The 22,144-nt window shown below is 34.2% G+C and overlaps 3 protein-coding genes across 7 annotated transcripts; 1 reads left to right on the forward strand and 2 right to left on the reverse strand.

The window, feature by feature from the left end:
* The first annotated feature begins 378 nt into the window (after positions 1-378).
* LOC142626027 (heavy metal-associated isoprenylated plant protein 35-like) lies at positions 379-1,934 on the forward strand. The gene is made up of 3 exons (XM_075799791.1): positions 379-517; positions 623-698; positions 903-1,934. Exons 1-3 carry the CDS (start codon positions 470-472, stop codon positions 1,658-1,660), a joined length of 882 nt encoding a protein of 293 aa, XP_075655906.1. The 5' UTR covers positions 379-469; the 3' UTR covers positions 1,661-1,934.
* A 2,595-nt stretch (positions 1,935-4,529) lies between these two features.
* Positions 4,530-11,070, reverse strand: LOC142625699 (putative protein phosphatase 2C 40). Of its 5 annotated transcripts, none has more exons than XM_075799386.1 (4): positions 10,622-11,070; positions 6,662-7,858; positions 5,595-5,859; positions 4,530-4,907 (listed from the first exon to the last, which is right to left on the reverse strand). In XM_075799386.1, exons 2-4 carry the CDS (start codon positions 7,847-7,849, stop codon positions 4,780-4,782), a joined length of 1,581 nt encoding a protein of 526 aa, XP_075655501.1. In that variant the 5' UTR covers positions 7,850-7,858; positions 10,622-11,070; the 3' UTR covers positions 4,530-4,779. The 5 variants fall into 5 exon arrangements, with proteins under 5 accessions (XP_075655501.1, XP_075655500.1, XP_075655502.1 ...); XM_075799385.1 differs by lacking the exon at positions 10,622-11,070 and adding an exon at positions 10,088-10,208; XM_075799387.1 differs by lacking the exon at positions 10,622-11,070 and adding an exon at positions 9,912-10,021.
* Positions 11,071-15,221: 4,151 nt separating this feature from the next.
* On the reverse strand, positions 15,222-21,125 carry LOC142623254 (uncharacterized). The gene is made up of 8 exons (XM_075796648.1): positions 20,941-21,125; positions 20,681-20,830; positions 19,641-19,753; positions 19,053-19,145; positions 18,535-18,637; positions 18,383-18,457; positions 17,051-17,146; positions 15,222-15,526 (listed from the first exon to the last, which is right to left on the reverse strand). The coding sequence occupies exons 1-8, from the start codon at positions 21,022-21,024 to the stop codon at positions 15,467-15,469; spliced, it is 774 nt and encodes a 257-aa protein (XP_075652763.1). The 5' UTR covers positions 21,025-21,125; the 3' UTR covers positions 15,222-15,466.
* Positions 21,126-22,144: the final 1,019 nt, after the last annotated feature.

Here is a 22,144-nt window from a genome sequence, read left to right on the forward strand (position 1 = left end):
TCAACCATTTGTAAAAAAATTGTAAAATAATTTATGTCTATAACATTACTCTAAATATATTAAATAGTTAACAACTTAAAATTGGCAATTAAAAATCATACTAAATACAACTTAACTCTTTAAAAAATTTTTTTACAAACATATACATTTATATTAAACTATAATAAAAATTCTATCAAGAAAAAAAAAAAAACATGTTTTGCTTTGGTTGATTTATTACACTCATTTATTGCAAAAGTAGGCTGCAAGGTGTTATTGTCATTTTCACTTTATACTTTGATAGTTATCCTTCCTGCACACTTGGTTCAATTCCTAACATTGACTACATATAATTGAAGTACTATGCAGTACAGAGGCATAGACTTGGCCTTATCTTCCTTTCTCAAATTTTCTCTCACATTCATTCCTTCCTCTCTTTCAAGTTTCTTCATCTCCTTCAGTCTCTCAAACCTAAACCTCTCTTCCTCTAATGGCTACAAAATCCACTCAAGAACACTCAGAACCACTTCAATACCAGGTACATTAAAAATTTAAAACACAAACCCCACTTCTTATTATTCTTCTTCTATTGCCACTGTTTTGTCATTTTAAAAACTCATTAAGTTTTCTTTTGTTTTTTCAGACATGGGTTTTGAAAGTTTCTCTCCACTGTGAAGGTTGCAAGAGGAAAGTCAGGAAGGTTCTACAAAGCATTGATGGTACTAATAAAAACCAAGGAAAAAAAATGAAAACCCTTTTTTCATTTGAATATATGCTTAGAAAAAGTAGGACTACGTAAACATTCAAATCCCAAACCTTTTTTTTATGTGTCTAATTGTACTTTGTTTACCTAAAATTCTCAGCAACCAAACACTGTTTCAAAGTTCCAACCTTTATCGTGCTTTCTTTTTGGTCTTGTGCAGGTGTTTTTACCACAAGCTTTGATTCACAGCAAAACAAAGTCACAGTTACAGGAAATGTTGCCGTTGAGACCCTGATCAAGAAGCTAGTTAAAACAGGCAAACACGCCGAGATATGGCCGGAAAAGCTTGCCGGAAAAGAGAAAAAGTCCGGGAAAGCAAAGAACAAGGACAAAGAAAATGTCCCAGGAAGTGGCATTGATTGCAGTGACCGAAAAAATGAGAACCCATGTGAGAAAGTTGAGGAAAAGCCTAAAAATAATGGAAGTGATAGTGGCGGGAAGTCGCCGGGAAAGTGTCCCGCCGGTGAGGTGGACCAGAAGGCAAATGAAAGTGAGGTTGGTGGTGGTGGTGCTAGTGGTACTGCTGCAGCAAAAGGTGGTGGTAAAAAGAAGAAAAGGAAAGGGCAAAATGGTAATAATGAGAGTAGTGGTTTGGGTGCACAATTCCTTGATACACCTGCATCCACTGGATCTCAAAATCGTGATTTGGGGATAAACCATGCTGTGGGCCCGGTGAATCTCAGCCCTACACGTCAGCCATTATCCCAGTACACACCGCAAGGGTACCCTCGCCTGGTGTATGTTGCAAGTTACAATAGGGTAAACCCTAGCCCAAGTTTTGGCCCTTCCTATTATGTTCTATCATCACCGTACATGTGTGCTGGTACCCACCACGAGATGAATCCAGTGCATGCAACACCGTTCGATTCCTTTGAGATTTTCAGTGATGAAAATGCCAATGGGTGCTCCATCATGTGATGAATGATGATCAGCCTAGCCTTTCTTTTTGGGACTCCTTTTGGTAGGGACAGTTTATTAGAGTGCAGGTTAGGGGGCATTTGTTAAGGGCTTATTACAATGGGTGTTTGATGTATTTTGCGGCATTCAACTCTAGTTTGTTTTTGTAACTTGTGCTTAGGGCTAGTTTGCTGACTTATTGTAATATAAAAGCTGAAATCTCCTGGATTTGGTAGCCACATTTGAGTTATAACTCATTATAATTGTTTATATAGCTCAAATCAACCTAATATACGCTTATATAATCTAATTCACGTATCACAATATGAGATTTAGATATGTTTAACATGTAATGGATTTACTAAGATGAATAATTCCATTGTTTTATGTGTTCACTTGTTTTGAGAATATGGTTTTTCCTTTTCTTCTTCCAAAAAATCGATTAAGAACAAAGTAAAGATGTTTATGTTGTTTATGTTTGATATGTGCAAAGCTTAAGACGTCGATCCTTAAATTTGGGACCAAAACTTTATTGTTGTATTTGTGGAACTCGATGAAAGCTTGTAGTAACTTACCTCACAATCTCACATAAGAATTTATTAACACAAGAAGCAAAACCTGTAGATGCTCAAATAGAGACGATATGCCTAATGCATTACTTGCGGGAGGTTACCCGTATAATTGACGTTGAAAAGAAATGAATTTTGACCTACAATCCGTTTGGATTGAGGGGGAGGGAGAGGGAGTAGAGTAGAATAGATTTAGTATAAAATTAGCTTATTTGTGATGATAAAAAAACCATGGTTTTATAGGTAGTATAACACTGACACAAGCTTCTGGCAGTTTAGATTGGAAACAAAACAAACTGAGTATTGTAGTTGCAGTGGCAACTGGCAAGAGCTATCTATACAACAACACTTCTTTCTCATCTTCATTGAGGTCAAGCTAAGCGTCCAAGACAATACCTTTAAATTCGAATCATCGTGTAGAGTATAGCATAGGATGGTAGTGTCATATTATCATCAACATGAGGAATTTTTTTATCATTCAAGTTCACTTTCTTTGGTAAAGAATAGAATACTCACAAGAGGCTGTGTTCATTTGGACAATATATATATTTAAAAGACAATTTATAAAGAGAAAGAAAAGAATGGATCAGACAAGCCCCAAACCCACCTATAATAAAGAATTATACTTTGATTCCATTGGAAGAGTATGGTCAACCAAAATAATCCAACACCATTTGACATTCCGAGGCTCAGGTCAAAAGAGAACCTTACGACCAAATTTGTTTATTCTTTCTTTTTTTTTCTTTTTTTTTGAGCAAATTTGTTTATTCTTCGATGCATGTTTTTATGTATTTTGATTTTTTTTTTTTGAGAAGCATTATGTATTTTATATGAAGGTATTATTTACTGCTAGTACCTGAAAATGAAATTAAGCATTTAGCAGATGAGACAAAATGTCACGAGGATGTACAGTAAAATGATGATGAAAGTATTGTGGACCCTGTTTTTAGAATGTGATATGATTGATAAATATCTATGAAAGAAAGAGCACTTTTTGTTTGCCAGTGCTCATAGTCATTGTTCAATTAGGGCCACCCATTTTGGCGCTTCAAAATTTGATTCGTGGGCCACACTGCTGGTGGTGCAAAGACATTAGTACATTATCTTCCTCGTGAACTTGTTCTCTTTGGAATCTTGTATGCATCCAGGTAAAAACAAGTGAAAGAGTTTTCGAGGCAATTTTTCAACTAGCGTAGTGAAAGGAAACGATATAATAAGTTAGCATGCGACAGAAATGAAACTAAAAAATAGCATCTCGAGTGTTTGAAGCTCAAGTTCGGTGACAAATTCGAGCTTCAAACACTCAAGTTCTGGTGTAGGACAATTGTCCGATCTGTGGAATAATCTGATTTGAAAGAAAATGGTGGAACTTGAGTCTTTTAAACTTGAGTTCCACGGAAAATGATACTCACCTCTGAAAGAAAATGGTGGAACTCGAGTCTTCAAAACTCGAGTTTTATTTTGGAACTCGAGTTTTAGATGCTAGTTTCCCACATTGTTTTGAAGCCTGATAACTAACTAAATTTTTTTATATTTAAAATTATTTGGAAAGAAAATTCAAAAGTTTCCTGTGTTTCTTAAAAAGGAAGGGCCCACAATGACACAGCTTTTTCAAACTGGTTTAAGAAAATCTTCTCCAATTCTTTATATGACGATTTATCAGATTATTTGTGAGTGTTAAATCATGACACAGATAATTAAAACAATTAACATGACAATTGAATAAGTGATGATTAATGCTCGTTTGGTAATATGTATTTTTTCAAGGTATGATTTTTTATTTTTTAGGTAGAGTTTTTTCAAACAACCCTATTTTCAAACGTAAAATCTTGTTTGGATTGCTATGTAACATGCTGGAGGAATTCCAATAGTTGTGTTGGTCAATGACTCAAGAAGAAGATTCGCAACGACCTACCATGATAAGGAAGTGCATATATATGCTGGTGGACCTGAACTCTTAAGTAAAACCACTCAAATGAGGAGCAAAAAGCACAAAAAGAATAAGCTTGTGTAAACAGTAGCTCCATTCTCACAGGCCTAGGGGCGAATAAGCTAAAAAGGATGAAGAGAGAAGAAACAAGTGGGATTATATTGATGTAAAAAGGGAGGTTGCATTAAGATTGCAGGACCATTCATTAGGGGAAAAAAGAGATTCTCAAAAAAAAAGGCAGGTAGATTGCATATTTAGCTTTAGTTTGTCTAATGGAAGCTGTTGCTCCACATGGGACACTAGGCCATTTTGTTGACAATTTTTTTCAACAACTAGATTCAAGCAATTTATTAACCACCTTTGCCAATTTCTCATCATATAAAATTTCCAGTACAAAGGAAAATAATGCTAACATTGCTTATATACAGACAAAAGACACTAGTGCAATTTGTGAGTGCCATACAAGAATGCAGTAATAACAAACTTTTCTACACTCAAGAACAAGTGTTTCTGTAATCATATATACAATTTGGAAACTATAATGTAGAAATTACTGGGCATACTATCACAAGATTTTTTTTTTTCCCCAATGAGTACTACAGGACAGACTATTGCAGGATAGAAGATGGCCATTTCATAACTCACATGCAAGTTGATGCTTTTGAGGTTCGCTGGTTTGTTCCAAGCATGATCACAATCACAGTTACATCATCGTGATATTTCCTCCTCCTACCAGCTGGAATATTCATTAGTTCTTCCAAAGTGAAACCTGCAGCAGTCAAATTCGTGCTTAGTAACTTGTAGACTGGATTATATTCAAGAACCATAGTTCTTCTGACAGAAAAATGAGCTACAAAACTGATTAATGTATCTTTTAATTCCTATTTTAAATATCCTCTGTAGAAATAACTACTTTTGGTGACTATCCTAAAGTACCTATTTTTAAAGCAGCAGAGTTGTGTTCGAGCGAATTGCCATTATTGTGTTGTTAGTTCACTTCCTAGTATAATTAGAATTAACAACTGAGGTTTTCTGATTCCAATGGTTTCAGTTACTTTAATTTTAAGTGACTTAAATAAATACAATTGTTCATTGATTCAGAGCATAATCTTGTCACTGTATATTGCATTAAAAGTAGATATACATAATTTCTAAAGAAGGTAACTTGCTATTTCAATACACTTACAGGTTACAAGAATTTGTAGTATGGAAAATTTACAAATATTTGTACAATGTTAATCAGGAATAATTCCACTAAGGATGCATTACACCTAAAAGAAACAAATCATGAGTAAAATCTAAGTACAATATTGTAACATTTAACTCTGAATGATTTAATTAACAAGAAAAAAATATCTTATATACTGAGAAGAGGAAATTTCACAACAAATAAACCGTTCACAATTCAAAAGAAATGAAGATTAAGTTTTTGCACAAAGATAAATTAAAGGTTTACCTGCACAGTCAGCTGCTCTCTCTACAAGCTGCTCCAATAAAAACTTCGCTGGATCACCAGAAGGGTTGCTCAAGATATAAGAATGGACAAGCTTTACTGCCTCATCATTGCTGAAGAAGTCAAACAAACCATCACTCCCAACTATAACAAAGCAATCAGATTTTGAAATTCTATGTACATTCAGTGATGGTTCAGTAGATATATATGGAGGGCTAATAAGGTTCCGAACTCGAAGGATACCCATCAGTGCATCATTCAATTTTTTCTGCAAGGAAGAAAAAACAGACTAATCAACTTTTCATGAAGGATAGAAGTATATTTCCTGTGAGCACAGATGAATTTATATAACATATTATATTACCTAGGCATACCTCTTGTCTTTTTGGTGTTTCCACTCAGATAAAACATTAGGCTAAATTTTTCTGTTAAACTGCTATATGAGCAAGACGGAGAACAATCACATTTTTCATATTGAGGCAATTCTATCAAACATGAAATTAGAGAAAGAAATTTTGAACATAGCAGATAAAGAAGACATTTTGAACATGGCAGAGAGAATTCTCCCTTTATATATTAACTATGTCTATAACTTGAGTAACAGACTACAGTAGACTCCCAGAAACAAGTAGGTTGGGTCTCTTGTGGAAATGCTGTGTGTCAATAAGTTCCATAATCCTTTTTATAGTAATAGGAAGTGATTTTGGAGTTCAGGTTCTCAATTTTAAATGGATCTCTGGTTCATTAGGCAGTAATGCTGTTATTGAGGGAAAGGATCTAGGGATATAATAATGTGGGGAATGGGGTGAAAGGTCCCCCTGGCAATCCCCTAGATTGGTGGTGGCTGCTCAAGACTATCATAGTATGAGATGGTCCTTCCACTTTCTTTGCCAAGAAGGCAAGAAGCAGCCTTTGCATATCGTAGCCTTGTAACTTTCTTATATAAAGAACTCTGTATGACTAAGATGTGATGTGATGCAACATTGTTGCCAGATGGAGTTGCCAAGCACAAATTAAATAATTCCAATGTTTACCAAATATAAAATATAAAAAAAAAAACAAAAACCAACCTTTTTTAAGTAACCAACTCCGAAAGCACGAGTGACCTTCAATTTTCCTTTCACTTTTCCAGCTACAACGGTCATTGGGTCATCAGGATGATCACGCAGAAGTTGAGTTTTTTCAACCTCATTGTCAACAGTGTGACTATCGGTGAGCTGGATAGCTTTCAATCTCTCATTCCCGCTCATTTCATCACCTTTACCATATGTTGCCAATACAGCTCTGCTGTCACCTAAATTGAGTGTATACAAATCATTCCCATGAAGAAGCACAACCAAAACACAAGATCCTACTGAAACCAAATCAGGACGGTCCTCCATTTCTTGCTCGACCATGTATAAAAAATCATTCTCAGCCTGACTAAGAGCACGTTGGAAGCTATCAAGTACTCCATGCTGAATTGAGTCAGATGACAATTCTTCTTTAGCAGATGAGCCATTCTTGTTGATATGGTCAAAACATGAATCCTTGTTATTAAAAATTCTTGATGTAAGCTTCTCCTCATAAATAGTATTACTATCGTCTAGAATATATTGGCAACACCGATCCAAATACAAACTATCAGAGGATCTTGAGAAATCCTGCTTTGATTCGCAACCTAGTAATTTAAAGTATAACATGATGGTCTCATACAATGTCCCGGCCAGAAAATCAGCTGCATCTCTTCCATTAAAGCCATCATAGATTGCACAAAAGAGCCACCCATTTTCTTCAGAACAAACAGCTTGAACCCTGTCTTCACCAGCAGCCCCACCTGCCACTTGTACTTCCATAGCATTAAGAAAACCTTCACTTCTTGAAGGAGCGCTCATAGGTTTTAACAGATAAGAATCATGATCACTTGGAGGGGAAGGACTGCAACTTAAATTTGACATGCTACTCTGAAGAGAAGACGATAATATATCTAACCTAGAAAGGTTTGGTGAAGAGGGAACCTTTCGAAATGAATTAGGGGAGTCCAAACTAGGAAGTATTTCTGCTCCTATCAAACCTTTGCAAATATTTGTGTTTGCCAATGTAGCATTTGCACTCAAGGCAGCACCAGACAAGCAGGAGAAGCTGCTGTTCTTTCGGATTTCAGGTAGGATTTCATATCCACTGGAAACCTCAAAAGATCTACCTCTGTTTCCATTGCATTGATAACCAAAACTTACTTTTAGTTCTCCTTCAGGTTTAATCGTAGTTTCTCCCCACATGATTTTTGGCTGAAACAGTAAAACACTGCATTGTTAATATTTTAGAAAACTAAGTAATAGAATGACCTACTTTACAAGTTATAGTTCTGTAGAACCATAACATGCATACTTGAGTACCTATCATTTAAGAAGAATCGGTTGAAGGTAGCTAAGACTGTCAACTGTTATTAAATATTTAATAGTATCTACTGGCCATGGATTATCATGAACATCTTAGGAATCCATTAATGTTTAGTTGGTTGCTAAGAAGTTGGTGGGAAAATAATGGAGCTTTACCACTACAAAGGATCCTTACATGATAGTGCTTCATTTGTCAGCTTGGGAAAATACCCAAGCAGAACTTCCCAACAATTACACTTAGTATACATTCTTACTTTTTAGAAAGACCATAAGAAATGTAGAAAGTGCTGCTGTTCAGATAAACACTTCGAGATAAAATAAGACAAATTAATAAGCAAAGCACTTAAAAATCCAAATTTCTCTTTGATAGACGAATATATAAGATGCTGGTGTATTCGTGTGAGAAAGAGAGAGAGAGAGAGATGCATTTGTTTTCTTTTATTTTATGTGGAGGTATAATTCAGTGTCTCCAATTATTTTTTCTTTTTCCTGGCCAAAGAAAACAAAACTCTCCAACTTTAAATAGGATTCTTAGAAACTAGACTTGTTTTGGCCACAGTGATAAATGGTAACATAAAAATAAATGATATTCAGGTAAGACAAACAGCCAGAAATAAGGTTTAGAAGGCAAGGAAAATGGAAGTGCAGATAACACGCAAGGAAAAATTTCAGTTTAGATGGCTGAAATGAAAATTTATCACACAAACTGGCCATAAATCTTAGTGAATTCATGGAAGAAAGCTTACATTAGGAAATTTGGCTTCTAGGTAATTATGTCATTGAAATTTGATACACACAAATGAAGATTCTGATGAATATTAATGAGCTTTAAAGAAAATTTTAAAATTGTGGAATTGCTATGATTTGGATTTGTAAGTAAAGATTCTCAAATGTTTATAGGTACGTTCTTTCTCATATCATTAGAAGATTTGCAAATGATAGTTTAGCTGAACCTTGAATATTGCAATCAAATAGTAGAGTCACAAAATCAAGATCAAAGGTCTGTACATTCAGGTTTGAGAAGAAACCTGATGAATTTATACAAGTAGAAGTAATTAACCATGAGCCTGGATGCAGACATTGCACAAGTTTCTAATATTTGTATTACATTATGAATCTCCCATTTAAGTTTTAGTGCATGGTTGTGGAATTCCTCTGTTACAATATTGGAACAAAAAAGAAGGCTTGGGTAAAATCCAAGACCAGTTATAGAAAGAACTTATGTTTTTAATCTGTATTAATCCCATATGTGAATGTAATTCATATTCAAACATGTAATCATATTTCTGTTATATGTGTCTAGGGGCTAAATGAAACTGACAAGAAGCACCTCTTGGCTAGAAAAGAAAAAGTGAGACAGAGAAAATATACGAAACTACTATTTATGTGCGTTTATACTCAAGAATCTATTACAGGACCTCTCTCTTACCCCCCTAAAACACACAAATACAAATCTCAAAGTTCAGTATGAGTACTAAGTACTAACTAACACACTAAATCCATAGGCACCACAAGAGAGAGAGAGATTCAAATGAGCTAATTAAAGAGATTTGGACACAAAATTGAAAATGAAAAATAAATAAGAACTTATTCATACCAAGAAGCAATTCCTATATGGGTTTGCTTTCAATATCAGCACCAATACATCAAAACATTGGCTTGGCAACATTTTACTCATCTAGCTGACTATTTCCAAACAAAATATAAACACCCATATGAACCACCAACATAACAAGAAAGAATCAACAATTCAATCCAAAAAGAAACTCAAACATACCAAGAAGCAATCCCCATATGGGTTTGCCTTCAAAATTTGAACCACTACATCAAAAATACTAATTCCAACAAAATATAAACACCCATATGAACCACCAGCATACCATGAAAGAATCAACAATTCAATCCAAAAATAAACTTAGACATACAAAGAAGCAATCCCCACATGTAAATTGCCTTCAAAATCTGAACCACTAGATCAAAACATTGACTTGGCGAAGCTTTACTCATCTAGCTGACATAAGACGTACCAAGAAGCAATCACCAACATACCATGAAAAAAATCAACATACCAAAAATGAACTTAGACATACAAAGAAGCAATCCCCACAAGGAACTTGCCTTCAAAATCTGAACCACTACATCAAAACATTGACTTGGCAACGTTTTATTCATCTAGCTGACTATATCCAAACAAAATATAAACACCCATATGAACCACCAATATACTATGAAAGAACCAACAATTGAATCCAAAAAAAAAAAAAAAACTTAAGACGTACCAAGAAGCAATCACCACCATACCATGAAAAAAATCAACAATTCAATCCAGATATAAACTTAGACATACCAAGAAGCAATCCCCACATGTAAATTGCCCACAAAATCTGACCACTACAGCAAAACATTGACTTGCCAACGTTTTACTCATCCAGCTGACTATATCAAAACAAAATATAAACACCCATAGGAACAACCAACATACCAAGAAAGAACCAACAATTGAATCCAAAAAAAAAAAAGACTTAAGACATACCAAGAAGCAATCACCAACATACCATGAAAAAATCAACACCAAAAAAAGAGAGAGACCAAACTCATGAAATATCATACAAAAACAGAACAAATAGACATGAAAATCAAAACCCAACTCACCTTTTTTGATCCTGAACGAAGGCACCAAGTGCCCACAGAGAGATAAGAGGCAAGCCCAGAATGCAAACTACACTTACACTTAACAGCTGTGTGTGTGTGTGTGTGTGTATATTTATAAAAGAGGTCAAAAGCGACCAAGTGTGGTAAAGAGGGTGTGTGGGCTGTGACTATGCAAAGCTAAAAGCAACAAAAAAAAAAGGAAAAAAAAAAAAAACAACCTGGAGCAGATCTAAAAGAGATAGAGATAGAGATAGAAAGAGAAAGGAGAGGATTGTAATGGAGAATCTGTATCTGGGTGGTACGTAAAAAGTGGTGCTTTCTTTTTTTTGTTGAAGGATTGGATGGTAGGGAATGAATGATGGAATGGGTCTTTGCTAAATTTAGAGGAATTTTATTTTTCCTTGGCTGACGTTTTATAGCTTTTGTTTTTTCAAGATTCACTGTTACCGGTATTGCGGTTGTTCTTGTGTTCGTGTGTTTTTCGAGTTCCTTTTGAATTTGAACTCTTAATACTATCTTATGTTTTATAGTACTTGTGTTCGACTTAAAACCCTGCGAAAGGCTCGGTTTTTGAGTGTTTACTATGCCAAAATAAACATATCTAATTTTTTGAAAGCAAACATATCTAATTTTTATTTTTATTTTTCCTCAACAAAAAAAAAAAAAAATCAACTTTTACTATATTAGGAAAAATAAGCCTTAAGGTAAATGTTATCGGTAAAACTCTCTGTGAAAGGCCCGGTTTTTAAGTGTTTACTATGCCAATATAAGCATATAATTTTAACTATTACTTTTCCTCAACAGAAAAAAAAAAAAAAAAAATTCGAACTTTTACTATATTAGGCAAAAGAAGGTCCTTCTCAAGAATAAAAAAAGGAAAAAGATGGTAAATGTTATTGATAAAACTTAGATATAAGATGTTAGGTGTAGACTAAGTTATTTAATTAAATTCAAATACACAATTATATTAACTAATAAAACACGAAAATTCTTGTTGTGTTATCATAATTAAATTCAATTCACTCAGGTGTTTGAATTTAATTGAGAAGCTTAAAATATTGCATCTACTCATAAATTTTATTCATAATAATAATAATAATGATGATGATGATGATGATAATGATAATAATAAAATAAAAATGGAACACTAGAGCAAGATATATTTTTATTTGGGGTTGTTATTATTTGCTTATTTGTCTATTTGTCTTATAAAAAAAGATTCTCTTTTTGCGGTTGGGTTTGGAGTCTTTGGACTTTTAAGTGAAGATCTACTAGTACGGACCAATGTTTTTTTTTTCCCCTCTTTTTTGGGTAGAATATGGACCAATGTTTCATATATGTCATATGTTAGATTTTTTATTTTTCTATTTTATTTACATTATAAACTTTGGTTACTTTATAAGAGGAAAAAAAAAGTGGCACGAGGTTGTTGGAATATAAATTGAAATATTCTGTTGTACTAAAGTAGAAGATTCCTAATTAATTAGGCAATAGCATTGTCATATACATGTTTTTCCTTGAAACTTTTATAAGTAAGTTTGATAGGTAGGGAGCATTAGGTTATTTCAACGATGATTTTTACCAAGAATATGATTCTCCATTATTTGACAACTAGATACAACAATGAGAAGTTCAGATTGCTTAATGAATGAGGAGCATGATTTTGTATATTGGAGAATATAGTACTAGTGTTGTGTTGTGTTACCAATCATTTTTTTTAATGCATGGTAAGAACCAACTCAGATTCAATTTTAATCATACATTTTATAGTATAGTTGTCCCAATTATTGAGTTTCTTAATTAGCTAAATGTTTTCAAAGGAAATGTGGATGGTTGAGATCTAATGCAAGTTTTTTGGATTTTAGCAATTTTGACCTCATTTGTTTACTAATTGGCCCCCCCAAAAAATGTTAGAGCTAAGCAAAGGCATCAAATTTGCCGAGTGCTAACATAGTCTATTATGGTGATTGAAATGTGAACCAGTCACAACAATGACAACTTGATTTTAAGTTTGTTTTACTAGATTTGTTTCCTTATACAATCTGAATTTGAGTGGTGTTTTTCAATCCCCCTAAATAAATAACCCATCACTCTTTGAATAACTTGTATACAAATCTTATTTTATTTTTATTTCAGCCCAAATATCTTCAAAACATAGTTTGGAGTAAATTGGTTTTGAGTGAAATAGAGAGCCCTTGCCTAATATATTAAAAACTAATGAGTTGGGTTTTCAATAATCTTATACAGCAATTACATTCAGTTTTGTAAACTGAGTTACAAACTTGCATTGTCCTCTTGTATTAAGATTTCTTCATGTTGAACTGTGCAACAATCAGATACTGTGGGGACAAAGGACCAAAATGCCAAAAAAGAATGGAGCCACAAACCATATCTTCCATGCAATATATATGTGGACCACATTACCATGCCTTCTTGTACATTTGGATGCAACTTGTCTCCTAACCTTGACCTTCATGTTCGGACCAACCCTAAAATTCATGGCTGTCATCATTTGTTTTGTTCGATGACAAAGACTTTTTTTTTTTTTTTTTTTTTCATTTTTCATTTTTTGGGTTTGAGAGTTGAGACAGACTAATTAGTAATTCCAATTCCAAAACAAGCTCATCACTGATCACCACGGTTTCAATTATCAGCCACAGGCAACAATTCTATTTGTCTGGGCTTGCAGCCTCAAGTGTGTTTGTACTTTGTACGTGGATGTTTAGCCATTTTTATGTTAGTTTTTGGTGCTAAATTGTCATATTAAACAAAAAGAGGGAGGGACTAGCCCAGCTCTATCATCCCCTACAAAAGGAGGAGGATTACAGATGGGGTTGGGCTCAACCCAATTACAACTATATAAGTCCATTTAGCAAGATTAACATACCCTATGTATGTTTGGAAGGATTTTAAGGAGGATGAAAATTTAGGAGAGAAAGAAGTTTTAGTGGGTGTTTGGTTGGAAGGGGGAGGTGAAAAAAAATATGGTAGAGCCTGGGTGTTTTCTCCTTGGGCCCACCAAAATGGGAAGGAAACTGAGGGGAAGAGTCTGATTTGCTTGATTGACAAAAATGCTCATATGCACTTGCACATGAGTTTTGTCCCGTTGTTTTTATTTTTTTTAAGCTTTTGCTTTCCTGAGCAGCGTTGGCTCTTTCATTCTTAACGTTGCTTATTACCTTTTTTTTTTGTTTTGATTTCTTGGGGTCGTAGGTGTGACGGCATTTTTTTTTGGTTTAACTAGATATGATTTTTTTTCCTGACATGATTTTTTTTATAATAAATTTGGGTGATTGCTTTTTTTTTTTTTGGTGGTTGTTTGTCACTTTTTTGTTTTAATTGGACATCATTAGGGTAAATGAGTAAATTTATTCAAACTCACTTTTTCCACTCCTCCATTCTTCCACTCCTAAACAAATAAAAAAGAGGGAAATTAAAATATTTTCTATTCTCCCATTTTTCCATCTCTCCAACTAGACGAACTAAGGGTCACAAAATTACAATCTCTAAACACAAGTCTACTATCAAAACAATAAGATGAAACAAATTGTGTTGACTCATGGAATTGATAGACCATGAGAAAGGGTAATCCAAATTCTTCAAGGAATTCACCACAGTGAGTGAGTCGTCTTTAACAATGATCTTTTCAACTCTAGCAGGCGGGCGCGCAGACACAACAAATCACTGCCAATATAACTTTCATCTTACTGAACAACTGCATCAAAGTTGTACTTAACCCTACCTGAAGGTGGGGTAAAACAACTTCCATGCTCTTTATCAGCCCTGAGAGATTCTTTCCAAGCCTTTTATGCTCAAGTCTGGGAAAAATATACCCAAGCAACCAACCAACCAATTCACCTGTCTACGAGTCTCTTACGAGGAAAGTAATGAAGTTTGATTGAGCTTAAGGATGAAAAAAAAGGAGGCAAAAACTAGCAAACCACAGAGGGCAGTGTTCCAACATTTTCCTCTTAAGGCAAACATTCGTCATACTGTCCAATTGCTATTATCTAGTGCTAAGAAGATAGAATCCATATCTCCTTTGAAGTTTGAACATCAACCAGAAATTTGTCCCTATCTATTAAGATTTTGTAATTGGTGGATCAGAAAGAAAATGCTTTTCTTAATCTAGTATGTACGGGCAGAGTTGTGTGGATGATTCACATTTTACAGATGCCAATATATTTACAGCCAATAGCTGGCATTGGAAAATTACAGCAGCCTTGGTTGGCTAAGATCAAGGACCAAGCCTATCCCCACAAAGGATTAAAGAACTGTCAGAAGACAAAGATGCTAAAGAAGATTAGTTTAAAAACCATACTTGTTTGTCAATTTGCAAATTTTAAAATGCAAATTGAATCTGAAACCTGGATCAAATACAACTACATCATGAACTCAATATGTGCTCCAAAAGAAAAGAGCCATAAAAAATAGATATAAAAAGGAAGGACAATCTTAACAACCATATCACCAAAATGATGGCTACCTTACTTATCTGAGATCATATATATATATATATATATATATATATATATATATATATATATATATATATATATATATAAAATTATTGTGAGAGAGAGAGAGAGAGAGAATGAACTAGAAGTGGAAGTTTATGTAACAATTTCTTAGTACATAGGCATTACAAGCATTTGTTCAGATTCGCATACATTGAGTTCCCTTTGGTCTCCAATAAAGTACATAAATGGGGCTGACCATATATTTCATCTAATATTGATGTCACATAATGACATCTAATTAGCTAACTAATGTAGGCATCAAGAATGAAATTCTGTATAGTATTTCTTTACTATAAGTTGCAGATCTTTGTCTGGTCACCATAAATTAGGACCCAACATTGTAAAATACTTTTGTCATTCCCTTCTTTGACCGAATTTGAGAAACCTGGACAAGAAATGTATAAAGTCAACGAAAGCATATTAATAGAACATGGTGTGACCAGACAAATAAGGCCTCAATAAACATGGTTTATTCATCCATGTTTGGGCAAATGACTTGAATACATGTCAATCATTTTATAAGCTCTGCAATACTACAAAGAGAAAGCTTGATTAAAGTGAACAAAATCCTTATAAATACGGTCACCCACTTGCTCGGTCAAGTTATTGGATCAGGTAATTGCAGGAACTGGCAGTTTGCCGAGTACATCATGGATGCAATGGACATCCCAATTATGGCACTCGAAGATGATTATCCATTAGCATGGTTTGGGTATTAATATTGAGCAAAATTTGCTCTCTGACCCATATCTCAGACATCGCATTACATGCAAGGCATGAGCAAATAGTAAACAATTTTTTCTTAGTGACAGAATAAGAAAGCAATTATTTTATATTTGGCTAATGAATTCCATTACAGTTGCTAAGATGAAAAGAGTCAAGTTACAAACATCCAAAATCTTAATTTTTTACAATTTGAACATCTAATATTCACATGGGGTGCCTAACCAAATGTATTAGTAGACTAGTAGTGGCGTAGAATTGGAGACCATTGTGTCAGCACCTAAGATGCACGGATACAAGTACGATACGTTGGGGATACATGTATTAATTACTAATTAAATATATTTTATTTATATTTTTTATATATAATTAAGCATTTATGTTACATATATTGTTAAGTATATATCAATTTAAGAGCAATAATGGATAACAAAGTGAATCAATGACGATTAAATGATGTTTATAATACAAACCAAGATCCAAAAAAAGAGTATATAAAAAAATATAAATAGATAAGTGTTCTGTTCAACATTGAAACCGATATATATAAAAAATATAAATAAAAATTCTTACAAGTTTGGGCTATCTCACATTATTGGGAGTTGGATTACAACAGTATCCAAGCTGTATCAGAGGCACGTCCTGGACATATTGGCACTTTTTTTTAAAATTTTTTTTAAAATCTGGGTATGTATCTTAGAGGTATCTGGTATGATATTGGTACAATATGTATCAGATACGGGTACATAAGCAAAAGTGGAGTATCTGTGCATCCTAGGCCAGCACCTTGTGTCTTATGGGATAATGATGCTTAAGTACTTGCATAGGCAAAGCTAAATCTCAGATCACAACAAATTCATGCATTTATTTGATTAGTAAAATGATCTGAATGCTACAACACCAGGAAAGTCCATGACCTCAAAGGTAATATTATGAAACATAACAAAATTAAAAATGCAAAACTGAAGCCATCAGCTAGGCAGATGAACCCCTGTGCTTCTAATATGTTATTGCTGATCATGAACAGTGTCTAAATAAGGGTGAATTCACTATATCACATTCTCTTTTATAGCATGACATGTTTGGAATAGGTTATGATCACAGCTACAGAAACATCTCATAAGACATCATTAAATTAGTGAACATGAAAGGAAGAGATGAGTCCAACGACAAATTGATTCAGTACCTTTAAAATCCCGATTTCAGAAATATCAGAAACATGAGTCCCACCACAGGGGCCACCAGGACTGTTTCCTAACTTCACAATACGAGGTGTGCTGCCCTGCAAGAGATGCAAAAATAAGCTGCACTTAGTATTTAAGAAATTGTAACAGTAAAATGAAACAACCTCTATGACCTCATGAAGAAAACCAGCCTAATGTAAGGCCTGAGATAGATGACATGGTTTTCTTCAAGAAAATGTGTATGGCCTAGCCACTTTTAATGCTAGAACGCAGACACACATCATGGATGCTCTCTGTACTAGAGATCTTACAAACCTATGAAGCACGGGTGCGGGTGCGGGTGCGGGACTCGGCAATTAAAAAATTATTAAAAATATTATTATTTATATTTTCTATATATTTTTACTATTAAAATATTCTTAAAAAACATATTACTATGCCTTGATTCACAAAACAAAGAAAGAAGAAAGCAAGAAACACAAAACAAAACACAAAATCAAAAAGAAAAGTAGAAAACACAAAAGAAGCAACAAATATTCAAAATAAAATTGAGGAAGGACAGATTTAGGATTTTTGGGTCTCATTCAGAGCCGATTTTGGCTGTTCCGGCATGATTCAAGGCCAATTTCGGCCTGTTTCGGCCGTTTCGGACCTGTTTCAGTTGCTGGCCAATACGACCCGATACGGCCGATACTGCCCAATTCTGGCCGAATCGGCGCGAATCGAAGCCGAGTCGGCGCGATTTAATCCGCGTCGGCGCGAGTCGGCTGAAAAGAAAAAGAAAACACGTGGCAGACGCGACACCGACGAGCGAGCAACGGCGTCCCTCGTGCGTCGCCGCGTCGCGCCGCGTCGGACGCGGGTGCGGCACCTCTGGCGCTGCGTTCGTGCATCATAGTTACAAACTACTGTAATTAAATTGAAGTCAGACATGATATTTGTATGTACAAAACTATAGAGCTAATTGACCATCTAGCAAAAGCAAAAAACCATCATATGGACAACAAGCATAAAGTTATGCATGCTTGTCCCCCATGTGGATAGAACCACAGAAAATTATGTGCAGAGAAATAAATTAAGTAAATGTACTAATCCACCACATTCTTTATAGGGTACTGATGGTAATTGCAGTGATCTCTTTTTCTCTCTTACAACATCCTCACATTGATTGACCTCAAAAGAAAATTTTGACAAACCATATTCGTAGCCCCCCAAAAGTCATATTTCTTCCAAAACCAAAGGCATTGACATAGGACATAGGGCAACTTATACTCTGCAAAGAAAAGCAGAATTGGAAAACTAATTGTTTGCATATTGATTTTTTACAGCCTGACCTTGGGAATATAATCTGGAAGGGATCCTCCACATTGCTCAGAAGCTTCTTCATATGGTAGTATAGCGACAGAAACCTAAATCAATGTGATAAAAGAATTTCAGAAATTAAATGCTACAAAAGGCAAGTAAATTTACAAATAAAAAAACTTACTTTCCCTCCTTCAGATATTAGCGCATTAGCTTCCAGCTCTATATCCTTTTGTTTACCTTGCATTTCATTTTGTGGAACTGTACCTTTATACTCAACAAAAGGCCTGGCAATAAGTGCAACATTAAATGCTAATTCCAAGAAAAATTATTCTGAAGCAAAGACAACGTCTTTACAACACAACTATGTTAATATAGAAAATAAATGGTAAGTACACATAGCTAGTCAAGCTTAAGTTTGCTTGGTTATTCCCTCCTACAGTGTTTCACTAACTGAACAACAAAGTATTTGGACATATGTCCAAGTACTTTTGACAACGTATTCTCAAAACTATTAGTTAGTGGAAGCATCAGATAAAACTATTTAAAAAAAAAACAACACACACACACACATATCTAATATCCTTTGAAGCTTTTAACATGATTAGCTCTAGTCATGGGAAACTTTTTTTTTTTTTTAATCTAAGTCTGTTTTCATTGGAAATGTAGAATATATACAAAAAATACAGGTCAAAACCATACCCATCAGGGAAATGGTATCCTTTGGTTGGCTCTAAATGACCCAATCCCACTTTTTGCAAGCATGCGTCAATCAAATGCCCAGCTGAGTGTAACCTGCACAAGATAAAGAAGAAAAGCTTAAAGATCAGAAAGGGTATATTTTTTTCTCGCTCTCTGAAAATCTAATAGTGACCTATAAATGACCAAACATTCAAGTTTTTTTCAATAAATACCACATTTCTGAAAATACAAAGATCAAAACATTACAGTTATGTATAGACAGACTTTTCAGTAAGATCCAATGATAACTGTAGGTCAAAATTCAAGTCATTTTTCAATACTAAATTACTTAATGCACCTAGCAAATAGTATCATCAATAATCTCATAGAGATATAACAAACTATCAAAAACATCTTATCAGATATACCAACATGATTGTCGATTTCTAGCATTTTGAAATTAGTAAAACAAAAAGCTTCATAATGTTTTAAAGAAAAAAGTGACAATTATCTGACATATTATATAATCCTTAAGTAGAATCAACAATAATACAATATATTCAAATTTATATTCCACTTAATCCCCTTTTTTTGAATGTTATATAATACCTGGAATTTAGCTTACGCCTTGACTCATCCACATATAACAAAGCTTCCTTCCCTTTTTCAAGCTTTGTCTCCAATTCCCCGTCAGGATTCTCAACGACCCCATAATGAAAAACCTATTAAATTTCAATTACAGAACAAATCAAAATTAATTCATTTAAAAAAGGCTTAAACATTTCATCGTCCTTGAGATAGCCCAAGATTCGATTTTAATGGTCTTAAGTTCATTCTTGAAAAAACTCAATGAAAAGTATCAAATTTGTTCTTATGTTCCATTCTATTAAGGAAATTAAACAAAATGCTAAAGTGGCACGTTAACATGTTAAAAAAGTGACCTCAAATAAATTTAATAGTGTAAAAATATTGATACGGTTATAATTGATGAGACATAACTCCGATACCATATTAGAATTGTTGTTGGGATCATGAGTGAGAGAAATAGGAAACATGAGAAAAAAAAACTTAACAAGAGTTTCTAGATTTCTTAAGGTTGTAACTCGACTATAAAGTTCATGAAATCCTATCTATTCATTTTGAATCGGGTGGACTGGATTTTACCACTCGTTTCAAAATGCATGAATTGGATTTTAAGAACTTTACAATGGAGTTACCTTAAAAATTCTTAAAAGATCTTAATTCAACTAAGCATTAAGTTCTGCCTGACGGCCTACATCAACTGCATAAAATTCTTGAGCGATTACATCTTTACTGCATAGAACTATGTGTTACAACAATAGTAGCTAACCCTCGGATTGCACTACACTTATGAGTTAGGAACTTAGGACTAGGATTACTATATGCTTTTCAATTTTCAAAAAAAAAAAAATTGTTTTTTATTAATGGTAAATGTTAACAGTCGTTAAGAAAACTTTTTTTTTTTTTTTTTAAATATGAGGATGATAATCGAGCTTTAGACTAAATTTCAATAATAAAAATAATTTAAACAAAGAGCTTATTTTGCAGTCATAAAACGATTATTAAATTATTGAGACAAAAAAAGAGGGATTGAAATTTGTTGTTGTTGTTGTTAGGTTTGAACTTACAATTCCATCTTTGGAGCGAACATCTTGAACAACGAATTTACAAACGGAATCGGCAAATTGGATGAAGCCAGTGTCAGCAGGTTGACCACCACCTTGTGGGTAAAAGATCGTTGACTCTAATATCAATGCGTCTCGACCATCTTCTTCGCCCTTCAAAATTTTTTTTTTTTTTTTTTTAAATTGTGAAATTTTTTATATAAGGCCGTGTTTGGGAAGCTAAGAAGAAAAGAAAAAAAAAAAAAAAAGCGAAGAAGACTGACCTTGATGTAGGAGATGAGTATGGCGTTGGAATGAAGTTTGGACATGTCCTCAAAGTAATCCAGATTCGTCACATTCACATCCATGGCTGAGACCTTTGAGAGAGTTCAAAACTGCTTTCTTCTTTGGATAAAGGAATTTTTGTGTGTTTACTGTTTGAGAAGCCGTTTCCTAATTTGTTGAATTGGAGGGGAAGCCTGCACTTATATACTGGCTATTATTTGTAATGGTCAAATTCGCGGGCTGTTCGAAAAAGAGCGAAAGCAATAGGCGCACTATGAATGAAGAAATGCTAGACTTTGCTTGGTAGGGCAGTCCGAGACGAGATTTTTGTAGTTTTTTGTAATTTTTTAAAATATGTGCGTGTGAAAATGTATGTAATATTGTTTAAAATGTAAAAATATGAGTTTGAGATGGAAAAACAAACAGACCCTAAGTTATAACTTCAATTGCCCTAAGAGGGGTGGCCTAGCGGTAATAGTCGTTTAAATCTTATTGAGTATTAGGGATCGGAGGTGGGAGCACTCATGCGTTGTATCTTATTGTTAGCTTTTTTGGGGTGCTAAGGTGAGGTATATGGCACTCCAATCACAGTAATTATGGCTCAATTCAATATTTCCTAGTAATGAGTGTCTCTATAGTTCTGCCCAAGAGGTGAGTCACATATGGTCACCCCGTCCCTCTTTTAAGTTATAATTTCAGTTATAGACTCGGGAGAATTGGAAGTTTTTGCAATGCTTTCATAGCCAATCATTTTTAGTATTTTGGTTTTTGAGATTTTATTGTACCCAAATTATAACCACTAACAATAATCGCATTGGATTTGTTATGAAAAATTGAAAATGTTACAGTATATCATTACTCATGCGAATGAGTAAGTTTAAAGGCAAAATATTTCACACCTACTTACGTGACAAATTATTTTTAGTAATTTGTGAAACATAATGTTAGTAGAATAAGTAAAAATTTATCAATTTAACTAATTTATTTTTGTGAATATAGCATTGTTCCTGTAAGTGCACAATTGCACCTGGCCCCAAGAACAGTTACGGGCTCAGGCCCAATGAGCCTTAACAATATGAATTTGTAGAGTGTGGGCTTGAAACCCAGGTTAGAAGTGTCTGAGGAGTAAATGACAAGTCAAAGATTGCAAACACTTGAAAACAACAAGGAATATTGTAAATCGACCTGCTTGGACGTAAGCCG

The sequence above is a fragment of the Castanea sativa genome, chromosome 2 (assembly GCF_040712315.1).
Source record: "Castanea sativa cultivar Marrone di Chiusa Pesio chromosome 2, ASM4071231v1".
NCBI classification, from domain to species: Eukaryota; Viridiplantae; Streptophyta; class Magnoliopsida; order Fagales; family Fagaceae; genus Castanea; species Castanea sativa.